This window comes from Phyllostomus discolor, chromosome 2 (genome assembly GCF_004126475.2).
Source record: "Phyllostomus discolor isolate MPI-MPIP mPhyDis1 chromosome 2, mPhyDis1.pri.v3, whole genome shotgun sequence".
Lineage (NCBI taxonomy): Eukaryota > Metazoa > Chordata > Mammalia > Chiroptera > Phyllostomidae > Phyllostomus > Phyllostomus discolor.
The window spans coordinates 213,774,481-213,798,699 of record NC_040904.2 but is presented as its reverse complement, the minus strand read 5'-3'; the positions used below and the strand labels follow the sequence as shown (position 1 = coordinate 213,798,699).

At 64.3% G+C, this 24,219-nt stretch overlaps 1 protein-coding gene across 1 annotated transcript in view; it reads left to right on the top strand.

Moving 5' to 3' along the window:
• EFCAB6 (EF-hand calcium binding domain 6) overlaps positions 1–18,680 on the top strand; it is a 152,533-nt gene extending 133,853 nt beyond the window's left edge. The window contains 6 exon segments of the mRNA XM_036019725.1: positions 7,541–7,768; positions 10,498–10,728; positions 12,079–12,247; positions 14,068–14,252; positions 16,688–16,837; positions 18,266–18,680. Of these exon segments, the coding sequence (XP_035875618.1) occupies positions 7,541–7,768; positions 10,498–10,728; positions 12,079–12,247; positions 14,068–14,252; positions 16,688–16,837; positions 18,266–18,388 (1,086 nt within the window). The 3' untranslated portion in view covers positions 18,389–18,680.
• Positions 18,681–24,219: the final 5,539 nt, after the last annotated feature.

Below are 24,219 nucleotides of genomic sequence, written 5' to 3'. Positions count from 1 at the left end.
GGCCCCCAGCCAAGCCGGATCCGCCGCGTGGGGAGACGGAGTCCCCGGAGAGTGCCCGTGGGGGCCTCACGCCCACCCACGACCACTTCCCACGGCGGGTGCCACTCGGCCTGTCCCCGACAGCTCCAGTCGAGCGTGGGCCGCGAGGACGGCCCGTCGCGCGGGAGGCCCGAGCTCTTTGCAGAGCAGACGTGACGCGGTTTCCCGTCACTTGCTTGTGGCGCGGCCGTGGCGCGGTCCCTCCGGCTCCTCTGCCCCTGAGGCACTGCCGCGTTCCGACGGCGTCGGTCCAGGTGCGGTTGGTCCCTGGGCCTCCGGCAGGGCAGCCTGGCGCCCCCCACGTCCCCACCCTGCCCCGCACAGGCTCGGTCTGCGGGGCCACGTCGTCCTGGCTGCTGCGCTCAGGTTTGAGGGCCCCGCCAGTCGGCCCACGGGCGTGCGAGGTGACCGAGGATGAAGGTGACTCTGGTCTTTCCCGGGGCCGGGGCGTGACGACTCGGCCATCACGCCCGGGCACGAGGACTGAAGCGCTGCGGCGTGGGGGGGGGGGGGGGGCGGGCAAGAAGGAAGAAGAGGCCCCAGCACCGGACGACACAGTGCAGCCCCCGTTTCGCCGCGATCCCCACAGACCGGCTGGGGACTCGCACGAGCACGGGCCGGCGTCCCCGTCCCCAGCAGGGGCCTCCTCGTTCCTCCGGGAGAAACCTTTGACCTTGAGGACACGGAGTGCGAACTACAGAGGGCCACCCTGCTTTCAGAAACTCGCTCTATTTAACCTTCCTTTTGAGCCTCCCGGTGCGATCTCAGAGTCTTCCAGGAACAAAATCCAATGCTCAGGACACGGCAGACGCCCGTGCCAGACCGTCCTGCTCTGTCGCCATGGAGACGGCGGAACCTGCGACACAAACCCCGCCTCACCGGGGGGCATTGTCTGGTCACAGTCCGGCCGGCGGGTGGCCAAGGAGGTGGCTGGTTTCTCACCTTGCATGTGTGACGCAGGGGCCTTCCGGCCGCCCCCCTGAGATGTGACGTGGCCGCAGGTGCGCCCCTGTTCTGCGGGAGAGGACTCGGGGTGTGGTTTTCCGCTGGAGAGGGGGCCCAAGCGGGTCACAGCGTCCGCAGCCCTTCGCGGGCGCCACGCTCAGGCTCGGTGCCGACGGCGCTGCCCCCACTGCCCTCGTCAGCGCAGCGGTGTCCGGGGGTTCAGTGACGGTGACGAGGAAGGGGTCTCCTCTCCCGGGAGAGGCCCTGGATCGCTGGAAAGGGGCTGAGCGGATCACTAGGACACACCATTGCTGTCGTTTCCTCTTGCTCCCAACGGCGGGAGAGGCTCCGTCCCCTTGGCAGAGCTTCCAGGATGTTTAAACGTTCCTCCCAAATGGTACTCGCTCTCCCCTGGCCGGGGGAGCTGTTGTCCTGGAGACCCTTGATGGCGTGGCAGGTTGTGTGAGGGAACCTGGGACCACGTGGCAGCGGGGGCGGCCCTGGGGCTGGGCCAGGGCGCGGGGGCTGCTGGGCCCACCCCGTGAAGGCTGAGGTGCAGGGCTGTCGCCAACGGCCCCGAAGGCCTGCAGGGTCCCCGTGGGACCAGGCCGCCCTGGGACACCCACGCCTCTCCCCTCAGCCCTCTGGGTTGGGTGAGCTGGCTGCCCTGCGGGGGGAAGGCGTGGGTGCCCTGGCCCCCACGGGTGCCTGCTTCCCCAGAGCGTGAGTGTCTGTGTGGGCCCCAGCGCCGTCGGGAGTGTGCACTGGTACAGGCGGCCCTACTCCCAGTGCACCCCCGCTCCCAGCACTTGGCACTTGGGGCTGGGGCTAGACTCCGCCCTGCGCTCCCTCCCTGTCCAGCGGGAACGGCTCTGCGTCTGTCTGCCCCAGGGCTGTCCTCGGGCCTGAGTCACTTACACAAGGAGTGTGCTCAGTGTCGGACGCGGCCAGTGCCGGAGGCGGGCGTCCCTTCCTACCTTTCCCCTCCCGCGTCAGTGAGCGTGCGTGTGCCGCCTGATGTCTGGTAACGGTGTGGTTAGGTGGGGTGGGATGTGTTTAGGTGGAAGGACTTCCTTCAGCCGTTTCATAAATGGCTTCCGCCGTGAGTTTGTGGGGTCATTAAGGGGTCGAAGGGGTGGCCGAACTACTTCCCTGTCCCTTCCCTGTGTTGTATGGTGGTTCCACGCCCCTGAAGGGTTTGCGGGTGAGGTGTTGGCGAAGGCGTCCGGCTACACTCTTTGTGACGTTGTCGGGCTGCTGTGTGGCAGGAGTGAGCTCAGAGAGCCAGAGGGGGAGGGGAGGGAGGGGGCCTTGCTCTGCAGGGCCGGGGCAGAGGGGGCAGAGGGGGCGCAGGCGGCGTTCTGACGGGTCTGCACTGGGTCTGGGTGTGGGCGGGTGGGGCGTGCCGGGGGTGTGCCGACGCCCGGCTGGGGGAAGCCCCCCACTCGCACTGGGGTGCAGCTGGAGCACGGGGTGAGGTGAGGGGGAGAGGAAGCGGGGTGGGGTGGTGCACCGGCAAAGGGCTTCGGGCGGCAGGCAGAGGTCAGAGCTGTTGGGGTGGGTCCCCTCCTCGCTGGCCTGGGTGGGCATCCCGAAGTGTCAGCCCCTCCCGCTCACTGCTCCATCCCCAGAGCCCGAGCAGCGCCTGCCACATAAGTAAGCCCTCGGTCCGTATTTATGAGTTACTGCACTGCTGTTTTCAGTGGGCCCTGGTGTTCCTGGGCATGGGGCAGGCCGCTGGAATCATGGGAAGGGCGTGGATTTGAGGTCAGACCTGCAGGGGAGGCACCCGGAGACCCTGGGTGAGGCGAACCCCACGTGCTTTGTCTGAAAACCAGGGAGACCCACAGGCCCTGAGAAGGGCCACGGGAGGGTTAGAGAGACTGGTGCGCCGGCCCAGCCCGACACCTGCGTGAAGGAGCCCCCGGCGCTGGGTCCCCACAGCGGTCACCGGCACCAGGGCTCCGCCCTGAAGTGGGACTTAACTGTGGCGTTTCGCGAGGAAGTGCTAGAATCTTAGGGCTCAGCATCACTAGTGGCCCAGAGGGAACCCAGGCCCGGGAGCAGGTCCTAGGTCCCAGGCCTGGGCAGCGATGGGTCACTGAGACCCCAGGCCCCCCCCAGCCTCGGCCCCCTCGGGCATGCGCTGTCGAGGGCTGTCAGAGCCGCCCGCAGGCCGGTTCCTGAGGCCCCGGCGAGGGTGCGGGGGCGAGCGGCGGTCCGCGTGCCCCCGGAGCTCGTGCTCCCTTCCATCTCGGTTTTTCTAACGCCTCGTCTTCCCCTGACAGGCAGCTCTGCGGCTGTTGTTATTTTTAGCCTTCGTGTGTTCACTGTAAATACAAATGAAGATACAGTGCAATTAATTCTGCTAATCAAAATATTTGATCAAGTGAAGCAATTTTTCAGTTCTTAAAAGTAATTACCCTGTTTTCTCCAACGACGTGGAGGGATTCGGCACTGAGCCCTGCTCACCGGGGGTTTCCGCTGCCGCCGCGGCGCCGTCTCTCTCCCCCGCACAGCGCCGCGGGGGCGCTGCGTGGGCGTCTCCTCGTCCCCCGACCACACTCGGCAGACGCACCCGTCCTCCGGCACAGCCCACACGCGGTTAAGTCCCCGCGCCAGCTCACTGCCAGACGGTCAGCCGGAACAGACCTTGCTAAGCCGCGCCGTCTGTCCTGCAGCTCCCAGGCAGGTGGCCGCCGCCGTGGGCGCCACAGGGGGACTGTCACTGTGTCGACCCCTGGCCACCCACACTGACCCGTCTGCTCCTTCCCCGTCCCATCCTTGGGGCTCGTCCCTTCTGCGTCCCACCGGCTGGACAGTCAGAACCGTCCCCCACACCACACTGGCCGGCCTCCCCTCCGCCAGAGCAGGTCCTGTGGCCGCTGACCTGAAGCAGAGGAACAGGGAGGCGGCGTCCACCTCTTCGGTGGGGACCCCCAGTCCCAGGTGCAGGGAGAGTGAGGTAACGGGCCTCGGGGGCCACGCACCACAAGGAGACAAGGTGTGCACCCACCTTCATCCCCCGCCCCACTCCACCGGCCCACCTGCCGGCCAGCCCGCCCTCCCCCTTCCGCACCCCCTCCCCCTTCCGCACCCCCTCCCCGCACCCGAGAGGTCGTCTGGGAGACGCGCAGAGGTGATGCGTCCGCCCAGGACGGGCCTGCGCACCCCCCGTGGACAGGGCGGCGGGCTCTTTCCGGGTCAGTTCTGTCACGGGGCTGTCGGAACAAGCGTGCACCCGAACAATGCCGGGCCGGCTGGTCCCCGGGGGGGGCCCTGCCGCGTGGGAGCGTGCACCATGCGGCTGACCGCCGCCCCTCCCTGCAGCCCTGGTCCTGGGGGGCATGGCGGGGGGAGACAGGGACCGGGAGTAGCAGACAGGCCCGGCGAGCTGCCGGTTCGGCCGCGGCGGCACCTCTTCCCCAGCGAGCAGTCGGAGCGGGGGTCCCAGGCGGCCTGCTTGCCGCCCACCCTGCGCCCGCCCTGCGCTGCTCCGATTACGTGACGGCGATGGCACTCCGGCACCTGGCGGGTCAGGCGCGTCCTCACCAGCCTTTTCCGGAAGTGCGGGGCCGTTCCCACACGGCGGTTTCCTGTGTCCGCGTTAGCATCAGCGCGCCTGGCAGTCCCCCCAAACACCCACCGATGTCTGCGTCAGCACCTCGCCAACCGTGGGAGAAAGACCGGCCCCCCGGCACGGGGCGTCACACCCGGGAGCAGAGCCTGGCTCTCCGTCCGGCTGCGCCCGTGTGGCCTTGACCTCCAGGAAGAACACCCACATCTCCCCACCTTTCCTGTGACCTTGACCCCAGGGTCCTCGGCAGCCTCGTCGTCGATGAGACGTAGGGTTTTTCACGAGACGGTTTCTCACTAGTGGTGATCGCTGGGAAAATGGCGTTGCCTTTCAGTGTGTCTTCCGCTCGAGTCCAGCCGCTCCCCTCAGCGTCCTGAGATTCCCCGGCCGTGGGCCAGACCCACGAGTGAGGACAGCTCCGATCTTCCTCCGACGTTGTTTCCATTAAAACCGTGTGTTTCGTGGGCAAGTCTCGCTCTGCACGTGGGAGCCCCTGGGCCCGTGCACAGGGGGGCAGACGGCCAGCTTGCCTCTCTTGCTGGGGGGGGGGCACCCGTGCCGATGCTCTCAGACCCCGCCCGCGTTGCACGTCTGCGGAGGGCGAGGCACACACTCGCCGGGCTGAGAGTGTCACACCAAGGATGCCCGTCCCGTCCCCGTGCCGCCGGCCCTCTCCGCCCCGGCCTGCCCCGTTTTTACCGGGAGCGGCCGCTGGGTTTTGACAAACGCCTCTTGCCGCCTGTTGGCCTGTGACCTGTGCCCACATGAGGAGCCGAAGGGTTTGCTCACTCTTGCGCCTTCTTACACCGGGAATAAACCCTGGTTAGACTCGGCGTGCCGTTTTAGAACACGGTGCTAAATGTTTCTAATGTTTTAAGAACTTTTTAATGTCTTTACACTCATGTCTGTGCATTGGATTGGTTTGTACTTTTCCCTTCAGGTGTTTTCTTCGTCACGTCTTCCTGGCAGGGGTTCAGGTGACCACCACGAATCGGAACTCTGGATGTCCCTTCCTGGGTTCTGGGAGGGTCTGACTGACGTAAAAAGGATCCTTTTTCTTTTTTTCTTTTTCAGAGGCATGGCTGGCTCTTCGAGTCACCTAGGCTTGACAGCTTTGCAACGGTCGGTGGTCGATCTTTTAGCAGCTCCATCAGTGTCTTTTGTCGCCTGTCTATTCAGGCCGCTGTGGTTCTTAAGTTAAATTTAGAGATCCTTACTTTGCGAGAAAACCGTTCCGCTTCCTCTGGAGTTTCTAACACACTCCCCGAAGCTTGCCCACGCTACTCAGAGTTCTCCCAGGCCTGCAGTTAGAATAATAGGGTTTCCGGTTTGTGTTTTAACGCTTTCCAAGAGCACTCCCCTGCCTCGTCTCCCGCGCACGCGCCGGCACTGCTCCTGGCCCGAGCCGGGGAGCCTGCTGGTGGAGGGGCTCGTGTGGGCTCCTGCTCCGGTGAGAGGCGGGGCTGAGACTCAGACTCAGGCCCCGCCCCCCATGCTGGACTCGTCCACCCACGTTCCGCCCGGTTCTGTCCACCCGACGAGTGCACGGAGGGACCTGGGGCGGGACTCTGCGTCCAGAAGTGGCCCCTCTGTGGTCCACATGGCCACGTCCTCAGGATGGTCAGGGATGCGCCCCTGTGTGTGGCTGTGGGGGGCATCGCCAGCTGTTTGGAGCTGCGTCAGATGCATCAGTAACACCACTGTTATTTCCTGGAATCAAAAAGAAAGGCAGGTCTTCACCTTGCAAATGGCCCCAAGTGGACGTGTTTCAAAGCTTCCGTGACCCTTGGGCGGGGCGGGCTGCGGTGGGCTGCGGCGTGCGTGGAAGCGTGTGTGTGTGTGTGCACACGTGTGAGGACAGTCCCGCCATGATCACTGCGCTCTCCCAAGCAGTGCCGTGCTCTGTCCTGGAGGGGCTGGCGTAACGCTCAGCTTGCTTGCTGCGGAACTGCCGGAGGTGCCTCACGACCGAGTTTCAGCACCAGCTGGGGGGTTAGAGGTGGTGGTCTGGTCACGGTCTCGGCACGGTGCGGAGCATCCTGAGGGCTGGTGCCATGGCCAGTGGGGAAGCCCCGCCCATCTCAGGGCACACCCAGGAGCGGGGTCCGCTGTCGTGCACTGTCACCGTGCACTGTCACCACTGGGTTCTCACAGAGCCCAGCCTCCCCTCTCAGCCCCCAGCCCAGCCCCCTGCCCAGCCCTGCCCTCCCTCGAGGTGCCCACCTGCCAACGCGGCAACCACAGGTCCCAGTGGCACTCGCGTGGATACTGGGGCTGTGCCCTGGCCCTGCCCACACCCCCGGCCTCTGTCTCCTTGAGGGAGGCTGAGGACTCAGAGCTTCAGCCTCCTGAGCCCGACTCCATCGTGGGCCTGGTCAGACACCGTCCCTCTTCCTGGCTCCCCAGCACCACGGACAGCGCCACAGGCCCTGAAGGTGCCTCCTCACGCCCAGGCGGCCACTGCTCCGGAGAGGCGAGGGCTGGCCCTGCACGCGCCCACATTAAATCCCTGCGGGGCGGGGAAAGTGTCTGGCTCAGGGAAGGCTCAGCTGGGGCGGGGCAGCAGCACCCTGTAGTGCCAGCCACCCGCTCGCCCTCCTGGGTCTAGCTGCTGCACATGGCTCCCTGGGGTCTGGACACGAGTGTGGGCCGCAGCGGTGGCCCCACCGAGTCCCTGACCACACAGAGTGGGTGCTCGCTGTGCGCTTGTGTCAGATGAGCCAGGGGACCAGCCAGGCGAGTGGGTGGACAGGGGCAAAGGGCTCGCCCCCGGGGCCCAGCCCTGCACAGCAGGACTCACCCCGGCGCCTGTGTCCCAGCCCGTGTCCGGACGCCGCTCCGACCTGCGGCAGGCCCGCCTGCGTCCCCGGCTCGTCGTCCCCCTGGGCTGGGACCTGCTGTGGGGGGACAGAGCCAGGGCCCAGCGGCGACCTGTCTATCATGCGCCCCACAGACCCCTTCTCCGCTCTCCTTGCCCAGACCGCTTCCGAGTGGGCCGAGCGGATGCCCAGAGGCCCGCCTCCCAAGTCTCCCAAGGAGATGGCGAGCCCAGAGACCCTGGCCCAGCTCCACAAAGCCGTGACTGCCCACTACCAGGCCATCGCCCAGGACTTCGAGAACTTCGACACCTCGAAAGTGAGCACCGTGTCCAGGGACGAGTTCAGGGCCATCTGCACTCGCTACGTGCAAATCCTGACGGACGAGCAGGTGAGTGCACGAGCGTGACCCGTGCCCGCCCTCAGCACGGCCGCGGGGGCATCGGGCCGGCCTTCCCCGTGGGGTGATGCAGAGTGGGAGACAGTGCACGGTTTTAAAAATACTGGGAGGGTGTTCTTTTAAGGGGGAAGGGAGGTGGTTTTACTTCAAACTTTACTGAAGACTCCCAGGGGCCTCCTGTTTATGTAAAAGGTATGAATTGCATCATTTCAATCAGGGTGCAAAAAATACCAGTTTTATTTTTAAAGTCAAATCAAATTTGGCTCCAGCTGCCTCTCTCCTTCTCCCTCTTCCCTGGAGCATCCCTGGGTGTCTGCAGTCCAAAGAGGCCAGCCCCTCCCCTACCGGAGCGGGGCCGGGGGTGGGGGGGGCTGAACGTGGCTCTACCCCTCCCCAGTGCCCACCCCCGGTCCTGCTTCTGGGGCTTTCTGGGGCTCGGAGCTACTGCCCCTGGCATGCTGGTGACGTGCCACCCCCAGCTGTCCCCACTGTCCCCAGGCACGAGAGTGCCGCTCCCCTCCTAACCATGAGAAGTAGCCAGACAGCTACAAGGTCACAGCTTAGTTTGAGCCCCTCAGGGAGCTGGGGGTGTGGGGACAGAGACAGGACCTGGCGCAGCCGGTGCTCTGCCGTCCCCAGGGGTAGACAGGGTCCGGCGCAGGGTCCTCACTCCCCACCCCACCCCTGCGAGTCCAGCACCGGTGACCCAATCACCAGAGAGAGCCTCCCTTCACCCCAGAAAGTGCCCTGCCACGGCCCTCGCCAGCTCTCAGACCCATCCATGTACGGTCTGCAGAGGGTGATTCAGGTGACGAGAGGAAATCCAAAGTACTTGGGAAAGGGGCTCCGCCCCCTCCCCCTCCTGGCTCTGCTCAGGCCCCGCCCAGGAGCTCCCTGCAAGGGGGCGGGGCGGGGGGGGGGAGAAGGTCACTCTCCTCTGAGCTCGAGTCTCATTGGATGCAAATGTTCACAGGGCGGGGCCAACATCACGCCCGCCTCCCGCCCCCTAGGCAGGGGCCTAGGCCAGTGGGCTCACCCCCCGAAAGAGAACGAAACCGTTGGAGACGCTGGTGGGATGAGCACCCGACTTCCCTTCCCTCACGCGTCACCCTCCTCAGGCGTCATGCTCACTCCTGCTGAGTAAGATGCCCTTCCCGGCTGACCCTGCTCCTCAGAGCACCCAACACTGCTGTGTTCCCGTAAACAGGTGGAAGCCTTTAAACTTAATACCGTCACGTTTGTTATTCCGTGGAGCCAACTAACAAAGGTCTCACTAATAAAGGTTTCCTGTCCACTCTAAATGAGTAAAATTTTACTCTAATTATAGATATAAATTAATGACGTTCTTTCATATCTGGCGTTCAGGGCAGAGAATTTGGATGCTAATTGTCCTCTAAGAAAGCTTCGCCATCCCCGGCACATCAGGCCCCACCCCCCCAACAACATCAAGCACTTATTTTTAAATCCTGCTTTCCAAAAATACGCACACTCGTCTCCCAGGCGGGGGCCGCACCCAGAGCCCCCGCCTGGCCTAAGTGTGGTGGCTGCAGTCGGTGGCGGCTAGCAGACACGGTGCTCTGTCTGGGAAGAGGCTGCTGAGTGCAGGCGGGGGAGCAGGAAGCCGGGGCCCCTGCGGCCCCTCCGTTTCTCCCCGCCGGGGTCACTCGGCCCCCGACCTTCTGGGTTCCGTGGCTCGGGGTTGGGATGTTGTCCCAAGCCGACCCTTTCCCCCTCTCAGGGCCTGGCCTGTGCTCCCTCCCCCCTCCCCCCTCCCTGCTGCATTCCCAGAACGTCAAACAGGGCTGGGCCTGGTCCCTTTCCACTTGCTCTAGAGAAACCCCAGCAGAGCCCAGAGCAGCTTGGGTTTCTGGCCGAAGCCCGGTGCGAGGGAAGGGCGGGGACAGTCCCTCCCTGGGCCGGGGGCGAGGGGGCTGCTGCTCCCCAAGCGTGTGCTGGAGGCCGGGGCCCCACTGGGCCTCAGGGGCAACCAGAAGCCGATCGCAAGCAAGTGACCATTCTTGTCGCCTCCCAGAAAGCCCTGAGGTCACCAGAAGTGGCTCGTTCAGAGCGCCCTGGGTCACTGTCCCACATCCGTGCTGCGCGTGGCCCTGACACAGCCACGACGGCACACAGCACCGATGCCAAGCCGCAGGCCTGTCCCCAGCCTTCCAGATGCCCCCCCTCTCCTCCGTGAGAGGGCCCTGTCTGTCCTCAGGGCGAACCAGACCCCGCAGGCCACCTCGGCAGCTGCAGGCTGTCGCCTCGTGGGGGCGGGGGCGGGGGGCGGTGAACCCAGGGCGCCTGCGGGAGGAGGGGAGAGCCCTGCCGGGCCGTCCCCCGACCAGGGTGGACGGGGGTTTGATCTGCACCGTCCCCTACAATGTCTGTGTGCACGCTGCTCAGGCGCTGTGACCAATCACAAGATGTAATGGCCTCACACGGCTCGCGAGGGGCCCGATTCAATTAAAGACCGTCCAGCGGAAGCCGGGAATGACCCTCTCGTCTTGGCCTCCTCGGGGCTCCCCGGGCTGCCCCAGGCTCCCCGGGGCTCGCACCTGAGGAGGCTGAATGGGCCGTTCCTCTTTCCATTTGTTTCACTGCCGCGGGCTCTGGACCGTGTGCACTGCCTTTCCGGTGCACGTCCTGCCTCGCGCCCTCGGGGGGCTGGCCCCTCGGGGCCCTGCACTGACCCCGGGGACACCCCTCTGCTTCCTCGCCAGTTCGACAGGCTCTGGAGCGAGATGCCCGTGGACGCCAAGGGGCGGCTGAAGTACCTGGACTTCCTGAGCAGGTTCAGCTCCGGGAGAGCGGCGACCCCGCCCAGCACGGGCGACTCGGCCCAGGCCCAGAGAGGGAGCGAGGCCCCCGACCTCCCCGGCGGAGGCAGGTCTGCAGGGTCGTCGCCCACCCGGGACCCGAAGGCGGGGACGAGAGCCCGGAGCCACCTCTGTGTGAGTCCTCGTCCCTGGGTGTCGCCCGGCGCCTCGCACCAGGCCCACAGTCCCCTGGGGCAGGGCCTCTTGTGTCCCCGTGGTGTGGGAGTGGTGAGGCCTGGTTGGGGGCCACAGGGGAGGCGTCCCCTGGCAGGTCCCCAGCGTTCCCCTGCCTGAAGGGGGTGGTGGTGTGAGGCCAGGGGGCAGGGCGGGCAGAAAAGAGGCGTGGCAGGCGGAAGGGAAGCGTAAGGAGGACCGGAGGCCCGAGAAGGAGCGTGAGGCGAGGCCGGGGCAGCCTGCCGAGTGCCCCCAGAAGGCCGGTCACTCCCGTCCACAGGGGAGGACGCGGAGGCTCTGAGAAGCTCCCTCGAGTGCTCACAGTCCCCCAGGGAGACCCAGAGAGACCCAGTGTCTAACCGCAGACTGTCCACTGCGCGGTCCTGGCCCTGGGCCGAGCGCAGGCCTGGGGTTGGGGAGGGGCAGCCTCACCAAGGCACCTCCTTCGCCGTCAAGGATGACAGAGTCCTTCCTCGGACGGGGGAGGGAGGGTCCCCGCCATGTGCGTAATGTGCCTCGTGCCTGGCGAGCACGCCTAGGGAGCGGGACCGTTTGTCCGCTCGATGTGCATGCACTTCCGGCACCCCAGGGCGGTGCTGGGTCCTCCCTCCCTGGGGCTGGGAGCCAGCAGGGTGCCCCGCCCCCGCAGGGTCTGCGGTCTCCCCGCTCTCGTGCAGTGCGCGGCCTTATGGGGGCTGGCAGGCGGCTGCAGCAGCCATCCGATCCCTGAGGCGCTGGTGGCCTGGCACCGGGTGGCAGGGATGGCCGGGGCGGCTGGCGGCCAGTGGTCGGACACTGGCATGCCTTTGAGGCAGGGCCAGCAGGGCTGAGCGGAGGGGCGCAGAGCCCAGGAAGACGGCTCCGTGTCGGCCGTGGACTGGGATGGGGCGGGGGTGCAGGTGACCAGGGTCTGGCAGAGAAAGCCCAGGGATCCAGCCGAGCTCGCCCCGTATCGGACAGCCGGGCGTCCAGGAGGTGTGTGGGGGGTGTCTGGGCCAGACTCAGTCCCTTCCCTGTTTCTGGTGGAAAACGTGTCCTTGTCACTTCACACACACACACACCCGAGACGCATCAAACCAGCGTCTCTCCAGATCTGAACCCTGGCTGCACGCTCGTTTCCAGAACCACCTCAGTCACCGTGACGGCACAAAGCCAGCCCATGGACAGAAACCAGAGTCTCACTTCCCCCGTCACTCCCGAGGCGACGCTGCCCGTGGAGTCTCGGACCCCTGAGCCTGAGTGACACCCGTGAGCGGTCGCTCCTGCCTCCCGGCGCACACCCCGGCTAAAGGCGGTTTCTCTGTCCCGCAGACGCCGGCCAGCGCGGGCGCGGTGCCGGGCACCCCGCCGCTGCAGAACTGCGAGCCCGTGGAGCGCAGGCTGCGGAGGACGATCCAGGGCTGCTGGCGCGAGCTCCTGAAGGAGTGCAAGGAGCGGGACACGCACAGGCGCGGGGCCATCGCCGCAGCCGAGTTCATGGGTGCGTTCCGCTTCCGGCCCCGGGGGACACCGCCCCCCCTCGCCTCCCCTCCCCTCCGGGCGCAGGCCCCAGCCCTCGGACACAACGGGGAGCCTCTGGAGGCGGTGGCCGGCTGGGCACCTCGACAAACACCGGGATCGGGGGACCAGGGGAGAAGAGGGGACAGGTGGAGAGGGGGTGGCTGGGGACGCGCAGGCCCGCTGCCCGCAGGGCTCGCCCCCATTGGCTGTCGTCCGTTGGGTAAGCGCCGCCAGTCACAGCAGCTCGTCTGCACGCGGCCAGCTGCTGCTGCACGCCCTCTGGGCAGCGCTCCAGCCTGGGGAGGGGAGCCGCGCCCCGCCCCCTCTGCTCCTCCACCCGCACCCAGACCTCGTTTAGGAAACCGGTTCCCTTGAGAACCTCTCTCGTTCGTTCGTGTTACTGTTGTGGTAACCCCGGCTCAGAAACACCCAAGCCAAACAAGGTGTAAACTCCTGTGGTGAGCAGTGCGCCAAAACACATAGATTAGATATGAAAACACGCAACCAGTAATAAGCAGATGTCATTACGTGGATCTGACGTGACGTGGTTCGCCGGGGTCTGTGCAAGTTGGAGCCCCCTTGTTTGTCGTTGTTTCTGTTGCCTTGGGCAGGGCGGCCCCCGACTTGGGTGGTCGTCCTTAGCGTCATCGCTGTTTCCTCTTTTGAACATGGACTCGGCCCTGCCACCAGCCCGTTGTGCGGTAGGCTTGCCTGCCTTTAGTGGTGCTGTAAAACAGTCATGAATCTTCCGAAGTCGTTCTGTGTTCTACGCCCTGCGGACGGCCCGGGAGAGCCAGAGCGTCCGAGGCTCCTGCCCAACGGCTCCCTGTGCTTCCATCCCCCGCCCCTACGAGTCCAGGGCGGGCAGGCGGGCAGCAGCGCCTCCTCTCTGCGGGGCAGAGGGCCTCGTCTCTCGGCCTGCGCCGTGTCACTCCCGCCCCGTCCGCGTGGCTCGGTTTTCCTCATCGGCGTCAACAGTTAGTAACTCAGCGTCCTGCTCCTCGACGCTTCCTCGCTTTCATGAGGTCAGACGGAAAGCTCGGTGTATTCACCTTAAGCTGAAATCGGGTGCTACCTAAGTCTGTTTTGACTATGAGCCTCACTCCAGAAGCAGCTGCCGCATGGTGACTGGTCCCAAGAATCGAGCGTGAGAGCGGGTGGGGCATGGGGCTGGGCGTGGTGTTCTGACAGCCCGCCCCCGGGCAGCCGGAGGGCCACCCTCGTGGCATTGGTGTGGCTCTAACCAAAAAGCCAGACTTGAACCCTGGCCTCGCAGGCCACTTGTCTCTCAAGAGGGGTCCACGCGTGTCAGACTCGATACGTTTCAGGTCGTCACTGGCACAGAAACTCAAACCGTGGGCGGGGCCCAGTCTGAATTCAGGCGCGCACCCGGTCTCCGGACGCCCCGCCCCTGCTCCAGGCTCCGCCCTGACTCTGAGGTCCCTCCCTGGGATCCCCCCTCCCGCCTCTGCTCTCGCCCCGCCCACTCTTCAGTCACAGCTCACACAGCACACTGTCCACTCTCCGTGACCACAGCCGTGGGAACCGTGCAAAACCAGGACAGCGGGCAAACGCCAGGACAGTGGGGGCGGCAAGAGGCAGCAGGGTGCGGGTCCCTCTCCCCCCTTACCGCGCCTGGCTCACCGCACGCCGGTGGGCATGTCTGTCTGGCCACCGAGCCTGAGCCCGCGCAGCGAGGCCTCACGCGGAGAAAGCACCTCCGCGCACGACGAGCGAGTGGCCGCGTGGACGGATGCGGGGACGCAGCGCCACCCGCTGAGCTGGCGTTTCCGTCTCCAGAGCTCGTGGAGAAGTTCGGCCTGGACATCAGCAGGGAGGAGTGCCAGCAGCTCGTCGGGAAGTACGACCTGAAGGGCGACGGGAGCTTCGCGTACTGCGACTTCCTGCAGAGCTGCATCCTGCTGCTGAAGACCAAGGAGACCTCGCTGACGCGCAGGATGAAGATCCAGAACGCCCACAAGATGGTACGGGGGGGGGGGGGGGGGTCTCCCCGGGGGGCGTCTGGGGCGGGGCTAGGAGGGGCCCGGGTTTTCCTGAGCCGGCTCCGTGGGCGCCGAGACGCCGGGCAGGGCCACTGGCCAGGGAGGACCGCGCCTGCGTGATGTCCCCAGCCTCCCTGCCGCCTGCCCTCGGACCCCGCCCCCATGTCCTCCGTGCACACGCGTCTGTATGTCGCCCGTGTATGGTATGTGTGTGTACATATGCAGTGGGCATGTGTCGCCCTGTGTGGTACAAGCATGCATGCATGTGTGGTGTGTGTGTGAACACGTATGGAGTGTGTCCATGCCCTTGTGAAACCACCCTTTGCTGCCCCTCCCTCCCGCCGTTAGTCAGAGGCCCGCCCGGCCCCAGGCAGTGTGCAGGAGAGCCCCTAACCGCGGGGGGCCCGGCCGCTGGTCCCGCCAGGGAGAGCTGTGGGCAAAGGCGAGGCCTCTCCGTCAGGCTTCGGGGACACTGCAGCAGCTCAAAATCTGCTTTCTTGGCGAAGACGCAAAGACTGGGGACCAATTGCCTGAGTCCCAGGTTCTCAGACTCACGGGGCGGCAGACACCCGGTTGCCACGGCTCTTCCCAGAGCCCCCAGAAACACCTGCGCGGCAAATGACAACAAGCCCGCTGCTTATCTGCGGCCCTGGGACTAGAAGGGTAGAGCTGGGGTGGGGGCGGGGTCACGGCCAGGTGAAACATTTTACACTTAAACGTGACGTGCATTCACTCATTGAGCAGCCACCTGAAACGGAGCAGACCGGCCCCTGGGTGAGGGAGGTGGGAGCTTCCCCCATCCTCGCCTGAACTGCACCGGCACGATTTTCTGTTTCTCGGAAGAGGGATTAGAACCTGAGGATGCTTAAGTGACAACTGGAGGACACTGTTTTCTTTGGCTTTTTAGATTTTTTCCGCCATCATTTGTCATTTTGATTCCCACCTTCAACCACTGTTTTCCCTGACTCGCCTTTTTGAGTTTTATCCAAAACATGGAGCAAAAATAACCCAAAAAGGCTCTTCCATGCTCACAGTCCGTCTCTGTCACGTTGGATCCTTCACTCGGAGTCCGCGCAGCCTCTGGGCCCGCGTGGTCGCCACGTGGAGAACGTGCGCATGTGCGGAGGAACCCGCTGGGCGCCTGTTCTCGAGTGAGAGAGAGCGAGCTCCTCCAAAGTAACCAACCAACTCCCCAAGCTTTTCGCAGGCTCCTTCCTGATGGGGGCACCTCCCAGCCAATGCCTGCTTTCCCCGGGCTAGATTGACAGGCCTCTGTGGTCACCATCTTGGCTCCTATTGGACATGCCTCCTAGAAGCGCCTCCCCTTGTGCCGCTGGGACTTGTACTGCCCATGTGCTGTTCTCCCCCACCTCCAGTCTGGGCGAGTGGACCAGGGAGCGTGAACAGCTGGTTCTCCCCCCTGCACGGGGGAGAAAGGGGTGTGACTCCCTTTCGAGGGGCCACGCTGCAGTCCCCTGGGGTGGGTGAAGCTGTGGCTCCCTGGCTGAGCAAGCCCACGCTCCCTGGCTGACGCCGCTCAGCAGCGTCCGACTCCCTCCACGTCCTCCCTGCGCTAGCGACCATCCGGCCGCCCGCGGCGGCGCACTGTGCCCCACGCACGCGGACCCACCTACCAGGAGTCTGCTGAGCGCCCGTCACAAGTGCTAAACGGTGTGAAATGGAAAGTGACTTAACCCCACGCTGATTTGTCTTGCGTGGCGCCGTGTTAAAGCCACTCTCCCAGAGCGTGTCGCACATCTCACCCACGGCGCACCTGGTGGCGCTCAGACAGGCGTCAGGGCTGCGCCGCTGAGCCGTCTCGTTTCCAATCTAACGGCCCCTAAATGAAACAGGGCCACGTGCTAATTACTGGATATAATTACAAACTTGTGGGTTTTGGGGGGAAAAAAACCCCACAACTCTTTATTACAGTAACCTACTAGAAGTCCCAAACTGAAACCTGTTTTTTCCTGGAACTATCTGCAAGTGGGTAGGGTATCGGCCTGGCCCTCCCGCCTGTGCCTGGGGAGGGATTCAGTGGGGCAGAGGGGTGAGGGGGCAGCTGCTGGAGGCAAACACAGCCCTGATGGGGACTGATCCCCGCTCGTGGCCTCCGGGAGCCCCCATGCCCCTTCCGCGCAGTGGGGATGAAGAGGCCCCCTCCCTCCCAGGTTGGGGCAGGAGGTAGGAGTGAGCGGTCAGCCCACCCACAGACGCACGATGAGCAGCGGGGATGGGGCGCTCTGCCCTGCTCCTGCGGGGGCGGAGCGGAGCACAGGTGGGCCCAGAGGGCGGGCCCCTGGGAAGAGGCAGGAGGGGAGCTCCCGCCCCTCGCAGCTGCGGCTGGGCCGCTGCACCCTTCCCATTCAAAAGTTCCTTACCACCCCCCACCTTGCTGGGGGTTGTTTTCTTTCCAGAAAGAAACTGGTGCTGAGACTTCCTCCTTTTACTTGGCACTGCTGCGCATTCAGCCCAAAATCCTGCACTGCTGGCGGCCCATGCGGCGCACCTTCAAAGCCTACGACGTGGGCAGCACCGGGCTCGTCGGAGTGGCGGACTTCCGGAAGGTGAGCCCGGCCCCGAGTGGCCGTTGTCTCCGAACGGGAAGCAGATGCCCGGGGCCAGGGGCCAGGAGACCACAGAAGGGGGCCCTGGTCCCCCCCCCCCCCAAAGGCCCGCCTGTGAGGCGCTGTCTAGGACCCCTGTGGGGATGCCCCTCACGCCCACACCACAGCCTACTGCCACGGCCCCCGGGCCCAATGGCGGGCCTGCCCCTGGCCCCTATGGGGGCCCAGGGCCTGCGTCTGCCTCTCGGGGCCCGAAGGACAGCACAGAAACATGGGGGTGCAGAAGCGAGGTCCTAGCTGTGGCTCCTGAGGGGCCCACGGACGTGGCCCTGCCCCACGGGAGCCCCAGGCCCCCGGCTGCCCTCCATGAGGCAGGGGCGGCTCGCAGCTGTCCTCCACGCCCCCACGAGAGAGCGCACGTCACAGAGCGGCGCACGGCTGCAGGGAGCACCTCGGGGGGACCCGGCTCAGCCCGGAAGCTCTTGCCTTGCAGGACCTTTGCTCCCTCTCTCTGGAGGGAAGACACAGCCACCCTCAAGGGCGACTGAAACCCCCACTTTTAGAATAACCCTGAACCCCTCCCCCCACCCCCACCGGGCCCGGAACTCACGTCACCGCCAGAAAAAACTCAGTCAAGGCGTCCAAGACCACCGGTCTGTGACCCGAGAACGCACTCACGACAGATGTACTTGCTGGGCTGTCTCTGCTTCCGCTGAAACTGTGAAGCCTTTTCTTCAGTAATAATAACCGCCTCTGCTGGTGGTGGGCAGGGGGCTGCGGGTCCAAGGGTCCGTGCTGGGTGCGGACCAGCGAGGGGCCTGCCCCCACCCACCCTGGAGCACAGCCGGGGACCCGGGACTGTCCCCTGCGCTCGGGGCCCACTGTGCTTCCAGTTCCTGCGGTTTGTCTGTGCTTTGGGGTCAACCAGAATCCTCAGCTGGCCGCTCTGGTCAGCCCCCAGGCAGAGGCGGGGGCACTGCCGTGGGCCGGGGTGTGCTGTGTGTTGTTGGGCACCGGGGTACCTATTATTTAGGGTTTGTTTCAGCTGTGTGTCGCAGGAGGGGGGACGAGCAGCAGCTGAAACACGGTGGGCGCTGGAAACACGGTGGGCATTCGGGTCTCCCTGTAGAGGAAGCCCGAGGTCGGGAGTCCAGGGCCAGGTGGTGGCAGGATGGTCCCTGGTCACTGGGGGCGTCCCTGTTTTGCTCCACCGTCCTCAGCACCTGCCGTTCCCCCTCCAGGTCGCTTCAGGAGAGAGGGGTGGGGAGGGAAGTGTGTGTGTGTGTGTGTGTGTGTGTGTATGAGAGGGGGAGGGGAGGCAGGGAGAGAGAGAGAAGATGGGGAGAAAGGGGGAGAGAGGGCGGTGCTGGAGGGGGCGTGTCCCCTGGCGCCCCGCCAAGCCGGCTCCCCCCCCCCCCCGCCCTGCAGGTGCTGCGGGAGTACAGCATCAACCTGTCGGAGGAGGAGTTCTTCCACATCCTGGAGTACTACGACAAGACGCTGTCCTCCAAGATCTCCTACAACGACTTCCTCAGGGCCTTTCTCCAGTAGGGCCCACGGCGGCGTGCGCGGCGTGGACACACGGGGCCGTAGGGCCAGTCCCCGAGACCCACGGAACCACGCGGCCCAGGAGGCTCCCCGGACCCCCCGGACTGTCTCCGGAATCGAGACCAGGCCCGCCCCGAGCCGGCGTTCACCGGGCGCTGAGCCGGGCTCGGCGCCGCGCCTCGACCCCGGCCGCAGGGGCGGCCTCTCCGGGCGGCCCCAACACTGTTCCCGAGCCTCAGGGCCCCTCCCTCGTGCGTCTGAGCAAATAAAAATGTTCCTCTTTGCAGAAGTGATTCTTGGGACTTTCAGAGAACCAGTGGCCGCCCCTCACGGTCAAGGCCTCGCCCGGAGGCAGCAGCACCCTGCTCCCAGGCGGCAGCCGTCCCCTCTTCTCCTGGCTGGGCCCTGTGTCCCGCCAGTCGGGTGCTAGAAACGAAAACCAGCCGTAGGGGTGAAGGCCGCCTTGGACCGACGCAGCGGCAGGCGGGGCAGTCGAGGAAGGATGAGTGAGTTCGCAGAAACGTGCGTACATCCAAAACCAAAGGGGGTGGCGGAGGGGGACTCCTACAGCAGCCTGTCCTTCACAGGTAAGGAGACACACCCCCCGGCTGGAGCGGCCCAGTGCCCTGAGCTCCACTCCCCACCAGGGCTCGCGCCCGGGTCGCCGGCCAGGTCCCCGTGGGGGGCGCACGAGACAACCACACATGGGTGCTTCTCTCCCTCTCTCTCCCCTCCCTTTCCCCGCTCTCTAAACATAAATAAAATCTTTTCTAAAAGATGAGAAGTAATTTTACATCCTCAGAAAACCTGAAGGCAGGTGAATTGAGATTATCTAGTCTTAAAACAAAAAAATAAAATAAAATAAAGGACGATGAGCAGAGCCTCAGAGACCCGTGGAGTAAAATCAAGTGTACTGACCAACACGCATGCACGTATGCACACGCATGCACGCACACGCACGCACCACGAATCCCAGAAGGGGTGGGGGGAGGGAGAGTCCCCGGACTTGAAGGAAGACGAGGAGCTGTGCACCCAGGAAGCCGGTGACCTCCCAGGAGGGCAGACCCCAGACCCCGCCCAGACCCGTCCAGGCCACATGCACGATCGTCCCAACAGACACAGAAACATTGGCAATGTTCAGCGTTAATTCATAAGACAAACTCTCAACACACTGGGAACAGAGAGGAACCTCCTTAATGGAATAAAGACATTTACAAACACCCACACCCGCTGGCCGGCAGCTCTGTCAGCTGGAGCGTCATCCCGCTTGCGGAAGGCCGCGGGTTCAATCCCTGGTCGGGGCAAGTGCGGGAGGCGACCGATCGGTGCTTCTCTCTCACACCCGTGTCCGTCCCTCTCCTTTTCTCGCTCCCTCGCTCACTCCCTTCCTGTCAAATCAGTGCATGTGCCCTCCGGTGTGGTTAGAGCAGACACAACTGGCGCTAACGCTGTGGGGACTGGTGAGGGCGGGTGTGGCCCCGGCACTGGCAGCCGGGCAGGCACGCCGCTCGCCGCTGATGACTCGGCGTCGCACCGAAAGTCCCAGCCAGTGCAACGAGGCCAGCAGACGAACACCTGGGAAAAAGAAGAGTGGGAAGGAACAAGTAAAACGGCCCCTTTTTGCAGATGAGGTGGGCGGTCATCTACATGGGAAATTCCAAAGACCCCCCCCCCCCCCCAAAGCGAGCTAAGTTGAGTTATCAAGTCAATCAACAAAAGGCGCCCCGTGCCTGTGTGCCCGCAGGGAGCGACTGGGGCATGGAGTTCAAGAGCAACGCTCTTGGCAATGCCCCCCGCCCCCGGGGAAGTGCTCGGGTGTAAACCTAGCGAAATGCTTGTGTGTGCATGAAGAGTGCAAGCATGCGCGCAAGCAGACAAAGGGTTCAAGACGTGGAGACAGGTGTGGTTCCTGTTAGCCGTGAGGCTCGGTGCTTTTAAGATACCACTTCTCTCCCCTCCGATCAGCAGATTCTGCGCTGCACATGCCCAACCAGACTCTCAGGGAGGCTGATGTCTGTCAAGGTCATTTCCAAATGTATGTGGAAAGGCAAAGGAACTGGAATAGCCAAAACGCTTCTGAAAAAGAACAACAGAATTGGAGAATTCACACTACCCAATTTCAAGATTTATCTGTAAAGTTATAGTAATCAATAAAGAATGATGTTGGCCAGAAAAACAGACTATATGGATCCATGGACAAAAACGGAGAGCCCAGCCCTGGCCGGTGAGGCTCGGTGGGTCGGCGCGTCGTCCCGAGCACCGCGAGGTCGGGGGTTTGATCCCTGGTCAGGGCACGTGCCTCGGTTGTAGGTGTGGTCCTCGGGGCCCGTATGGGAGGCGACTGATGGGCGTTTCTCTCTCTCCCTCTCAAAGCAATGTATCCTCCTGGGAAGTTTTAAAGAATAGAGAGCCCAGAAGTACACCCACACAGACACAGTCCGCTGGTTTTAGACAAACGCGCAAGGACGTTTCAACAGAGAAACAGTGTTCGTGTGCAGAACCATGGGACTCGACATACACCTCAGACGCACGTACACCGCGGTGCATCACGGCCCGGAGCGTGAGATATGAAACGCCCCGCACGAAATCGTCAGCGCGACCTGCTTGCCCTTGGGCCTGGCGATGAGTGGTTAGGTTCTAGGCCAAAAGCACAGTTCATAAAAGAGAAGGTGGATAAGCTGCACTTCATCAAAATTAAAACCTTTTTTTTCTCTGAGAAACAGTTAAAAAAGAATGAAAAAGACAACCCACGGAGTGGAGGAAGAGATCTGCAAATTGTATACTCAGTGAAGGCCTTGTCTCCAGAGCATGACGAGCTGTTAAAACTCAAAAACAAACAACCTCATTTTTGAGGAGAGAGAAGAGATCTGAACAGACCCTTCACAAAAGGATGTAGGTGAATGGCAGATAAGCATATGAAAAGACGCTCGACATCATTAGCCATCAGGGAAATGGAAATTGAAGCCACAGCGAGCCCTGGCTGGTGTGGCTCAGTGGAGAGCACCAGACTGTGAACCAAAGGGTTGCCAGTTCGATTCCCAGTCAGGACACATGCCTGGGTTGCAGGCCAGGGCCCCAGTAGGGGGTGCTCAAGAGGCAACCACATATGGATGTTTCTCTCCCTCTCTTTCTCCTTCCCTTCCCCTCTCTCTAAAAATCAATAAATAAAATCTTAAAAAACAATAAAACCACAGTTAAAAAAGCACAGCACACACCTGCTCACAGGGCCAAAGTTTTTCCGTGGACGCTGCACTCAGTCCGATGGGGGCGTGACCCACCAGGCAACTCCCTCCCTGCCTGTGGGACTGCAAAAGCGGTTTTGAAAAATTACATCATTAAAAGGGGCCCCAACGAGGGAGTTTTCGGGTGGTGGCACTGTTCTGGGAACGCACGACCCCGACTGGTCGGGAGAGAATGTCCCACAAGCCCAGCAGGAGGGCTGTTCGAGGAAACGGCCGGCCAGCGTGCCTCACACCCGCCGAGGTCGTGGGAGTGGAGGGGAGACTGAGCAGCGGCCCCAGACCGCGGGACACCGAGGGGACACGACGATGACAGAATGCGCCGTGGGGTTGGGGGTGGCGTTCTGGAAGAGAGGGAGGACGTGAGGCAGAAACGGCGGACGTCCGAGTAAAACGCAGTTCCACCGGGTTACACAGGTGTTCGTTTCCCGGTCGGTAAGGGAGCCCCGGTTATGTCAGCGCTGGGGGGCCCGGGGGACAGGCCCAGCGGAACCCTGTGGTGTCTCTCCAACTCTCCTGCAAGTCTAAAATCATTTCAGAATAAAATGTGTTTTTTTAATGGGAAAATCATTTCCTGTTGTTCAGGGCCCAACCAGGCCCCTTCCTCCAGGAAGCCTTCCCTGATCTCCCCTGCACACGGGGTTTGCTCGTCCTCAGGGCCCCCCAGCCTGACCCCACCTGCCACTCTCTGGGCCCCGAGCACGTAAGACCAAGAGGAAGGGTTCACCTTCTTCTCTGGGATCGGAGCAGCCTTCCAGCGTCCCCCGCGGGCATGCAGAGAGCAGGGCCCGATTCCCGTGTCCTGCAGATCTGTGTGGGCCCAGCTTTCAAGGGGAATGGTGGGGGGCGGGGGGCCTGTCTAAGGCCTTCCAGGACAAGCCCCTGAGCTGGCCAGGCCGGGGTAGGCCCAGCTAGGAGATGGGGGGGGGCACCAGGGGGGAGCACTGGGTGAATGGAGCCCCTGCCTACAGAGCGTGTCACCTCTGCTAGCTTATTCAGGGGGGTCCTTGCTTCCAGAAGAGAAGGCCTGGGAGTGTGGTGCCCTTGGAGGGTCAAAGGTTCAAAGTTCAGGTCCCTGGGAGCCAAATTGAATTGTGGGGAAGAGCTGCTGGGGGCGGGGCTCTCTGAGAAGGAACTTACCAAAGAGCCGAGGGATGGGCAGGGGGGGGGGGGGCAGCCGGCTGGACGTGTCCACTGCTCGGCCCCAGGCAATGGGAGGGTTATCCAGGACCCCACCCTGCATCGTCATCCCCTCAGGCCACGGGGACACCTGGGGCAAGGTGGCTGTGCGTGTGCACCAACGGGGAGGGCGGGACCACCAGAGCCCAGGCCCCCGGCGCCCCCTACCTTCACCGCTGGTGCAGGTCCCGGGCGAGTCCAAACCCAGGTGTGTACACTGGAGGCAGCAGGGGCGGGAGGCAGGGCAGCCGCTGCGTCTCCGCGCAGCCCCAGGCCGCCCGTGCTCTCCAGCAGCAGCCCCTGCAATGCCGCACTGCTACCAGAGGTGGCAGCAGCCACACAGGCCCCGCTGCGGCCCCGGAGCCCCGCTCTGCCGCGCGCTGGCCCAGAGTAGCAGCGAGTGCCTCCAGCAGCCCCTCCTAACGGCCCACGGCCCGGGACGGGCTGTCGTGCCCCCCCCCCCGAGGCCTTGGGGGAGGGAACTCTGTGGCGGGGAGAGAACAGCGTGACAGGACAGGCCGACCTCACTGCGGTCTGCCCCGGCGGCTCCTCCCGCCCTCTGCGCGCCCCTCTGGGAGGTCTCCCCGGCCCCCGCCCCCGCCCCGCCGGCCCCAAGGCTTCAGGTATGACCTTAGATGCCAGTCTCCAGAGAGGGTCTCCCTCCTCCAGGTCCCCCTACCCCCCCCCCCCCCCCCGGCACTGGACCCCTTCCGCACACACCCGAAGGGCACCGCCAGCTCAAGAGACCCAGACGGAGCACAGCGACCCTCCCCAAACCTGTCCTCCCCGCCCCCGCCGCCTGCCCCCGTGACTGGCAGCCAACATCCGCTGTCGCCGTCCTCGGCTCTCCCCGGTCCTCGCTGCCACAGCCACTTCTCATCGGTGCTGACCCTGTCGCCGGCCCCACTGCCGCCTCCCAGGTCCCAGCCAGGCCCGCGGGAGGCGCTCAGTGGGTGTGGAGTGGACGGCTGGTGGCGGGATGGATCCGTGGGCGGGTGAGCGGGTGGGTGTGTCGAGGCACCCAGGGACGGCTGAAAACGGCAGTTTCTGCAGCTTCGGGAGCTTTGAGCCCAGAGTCATTATGCTCTCGGGCGCTTTTCATGGGCAACCCCTGGACCCGCAGCTCGACAAGGGCTGGGCCGAGGTCCTGGGAAGAGCCCGGGGCGGAGGTCGCCTGGAGGTACTCAGCCCCGGGGAAACGAGGCCGCCGGGTCTCTGATGAACACAGCAGGGCACACCTCTGAGGTCCCCGGGGCCCCCAGCTCCAAGGAGTCTAGCATGAGCAGGAGGAACGCCAGTCGCTGACCCGTGGAAGGGGGGTCTTCGGCCTCGGAAAGCTGCCCTGGACCCAGGAACCCCCCCGGGGCGGGGGACACTGCCCGTGCCCCACCCCCGTGCCCCACGCGACTCGCAGAG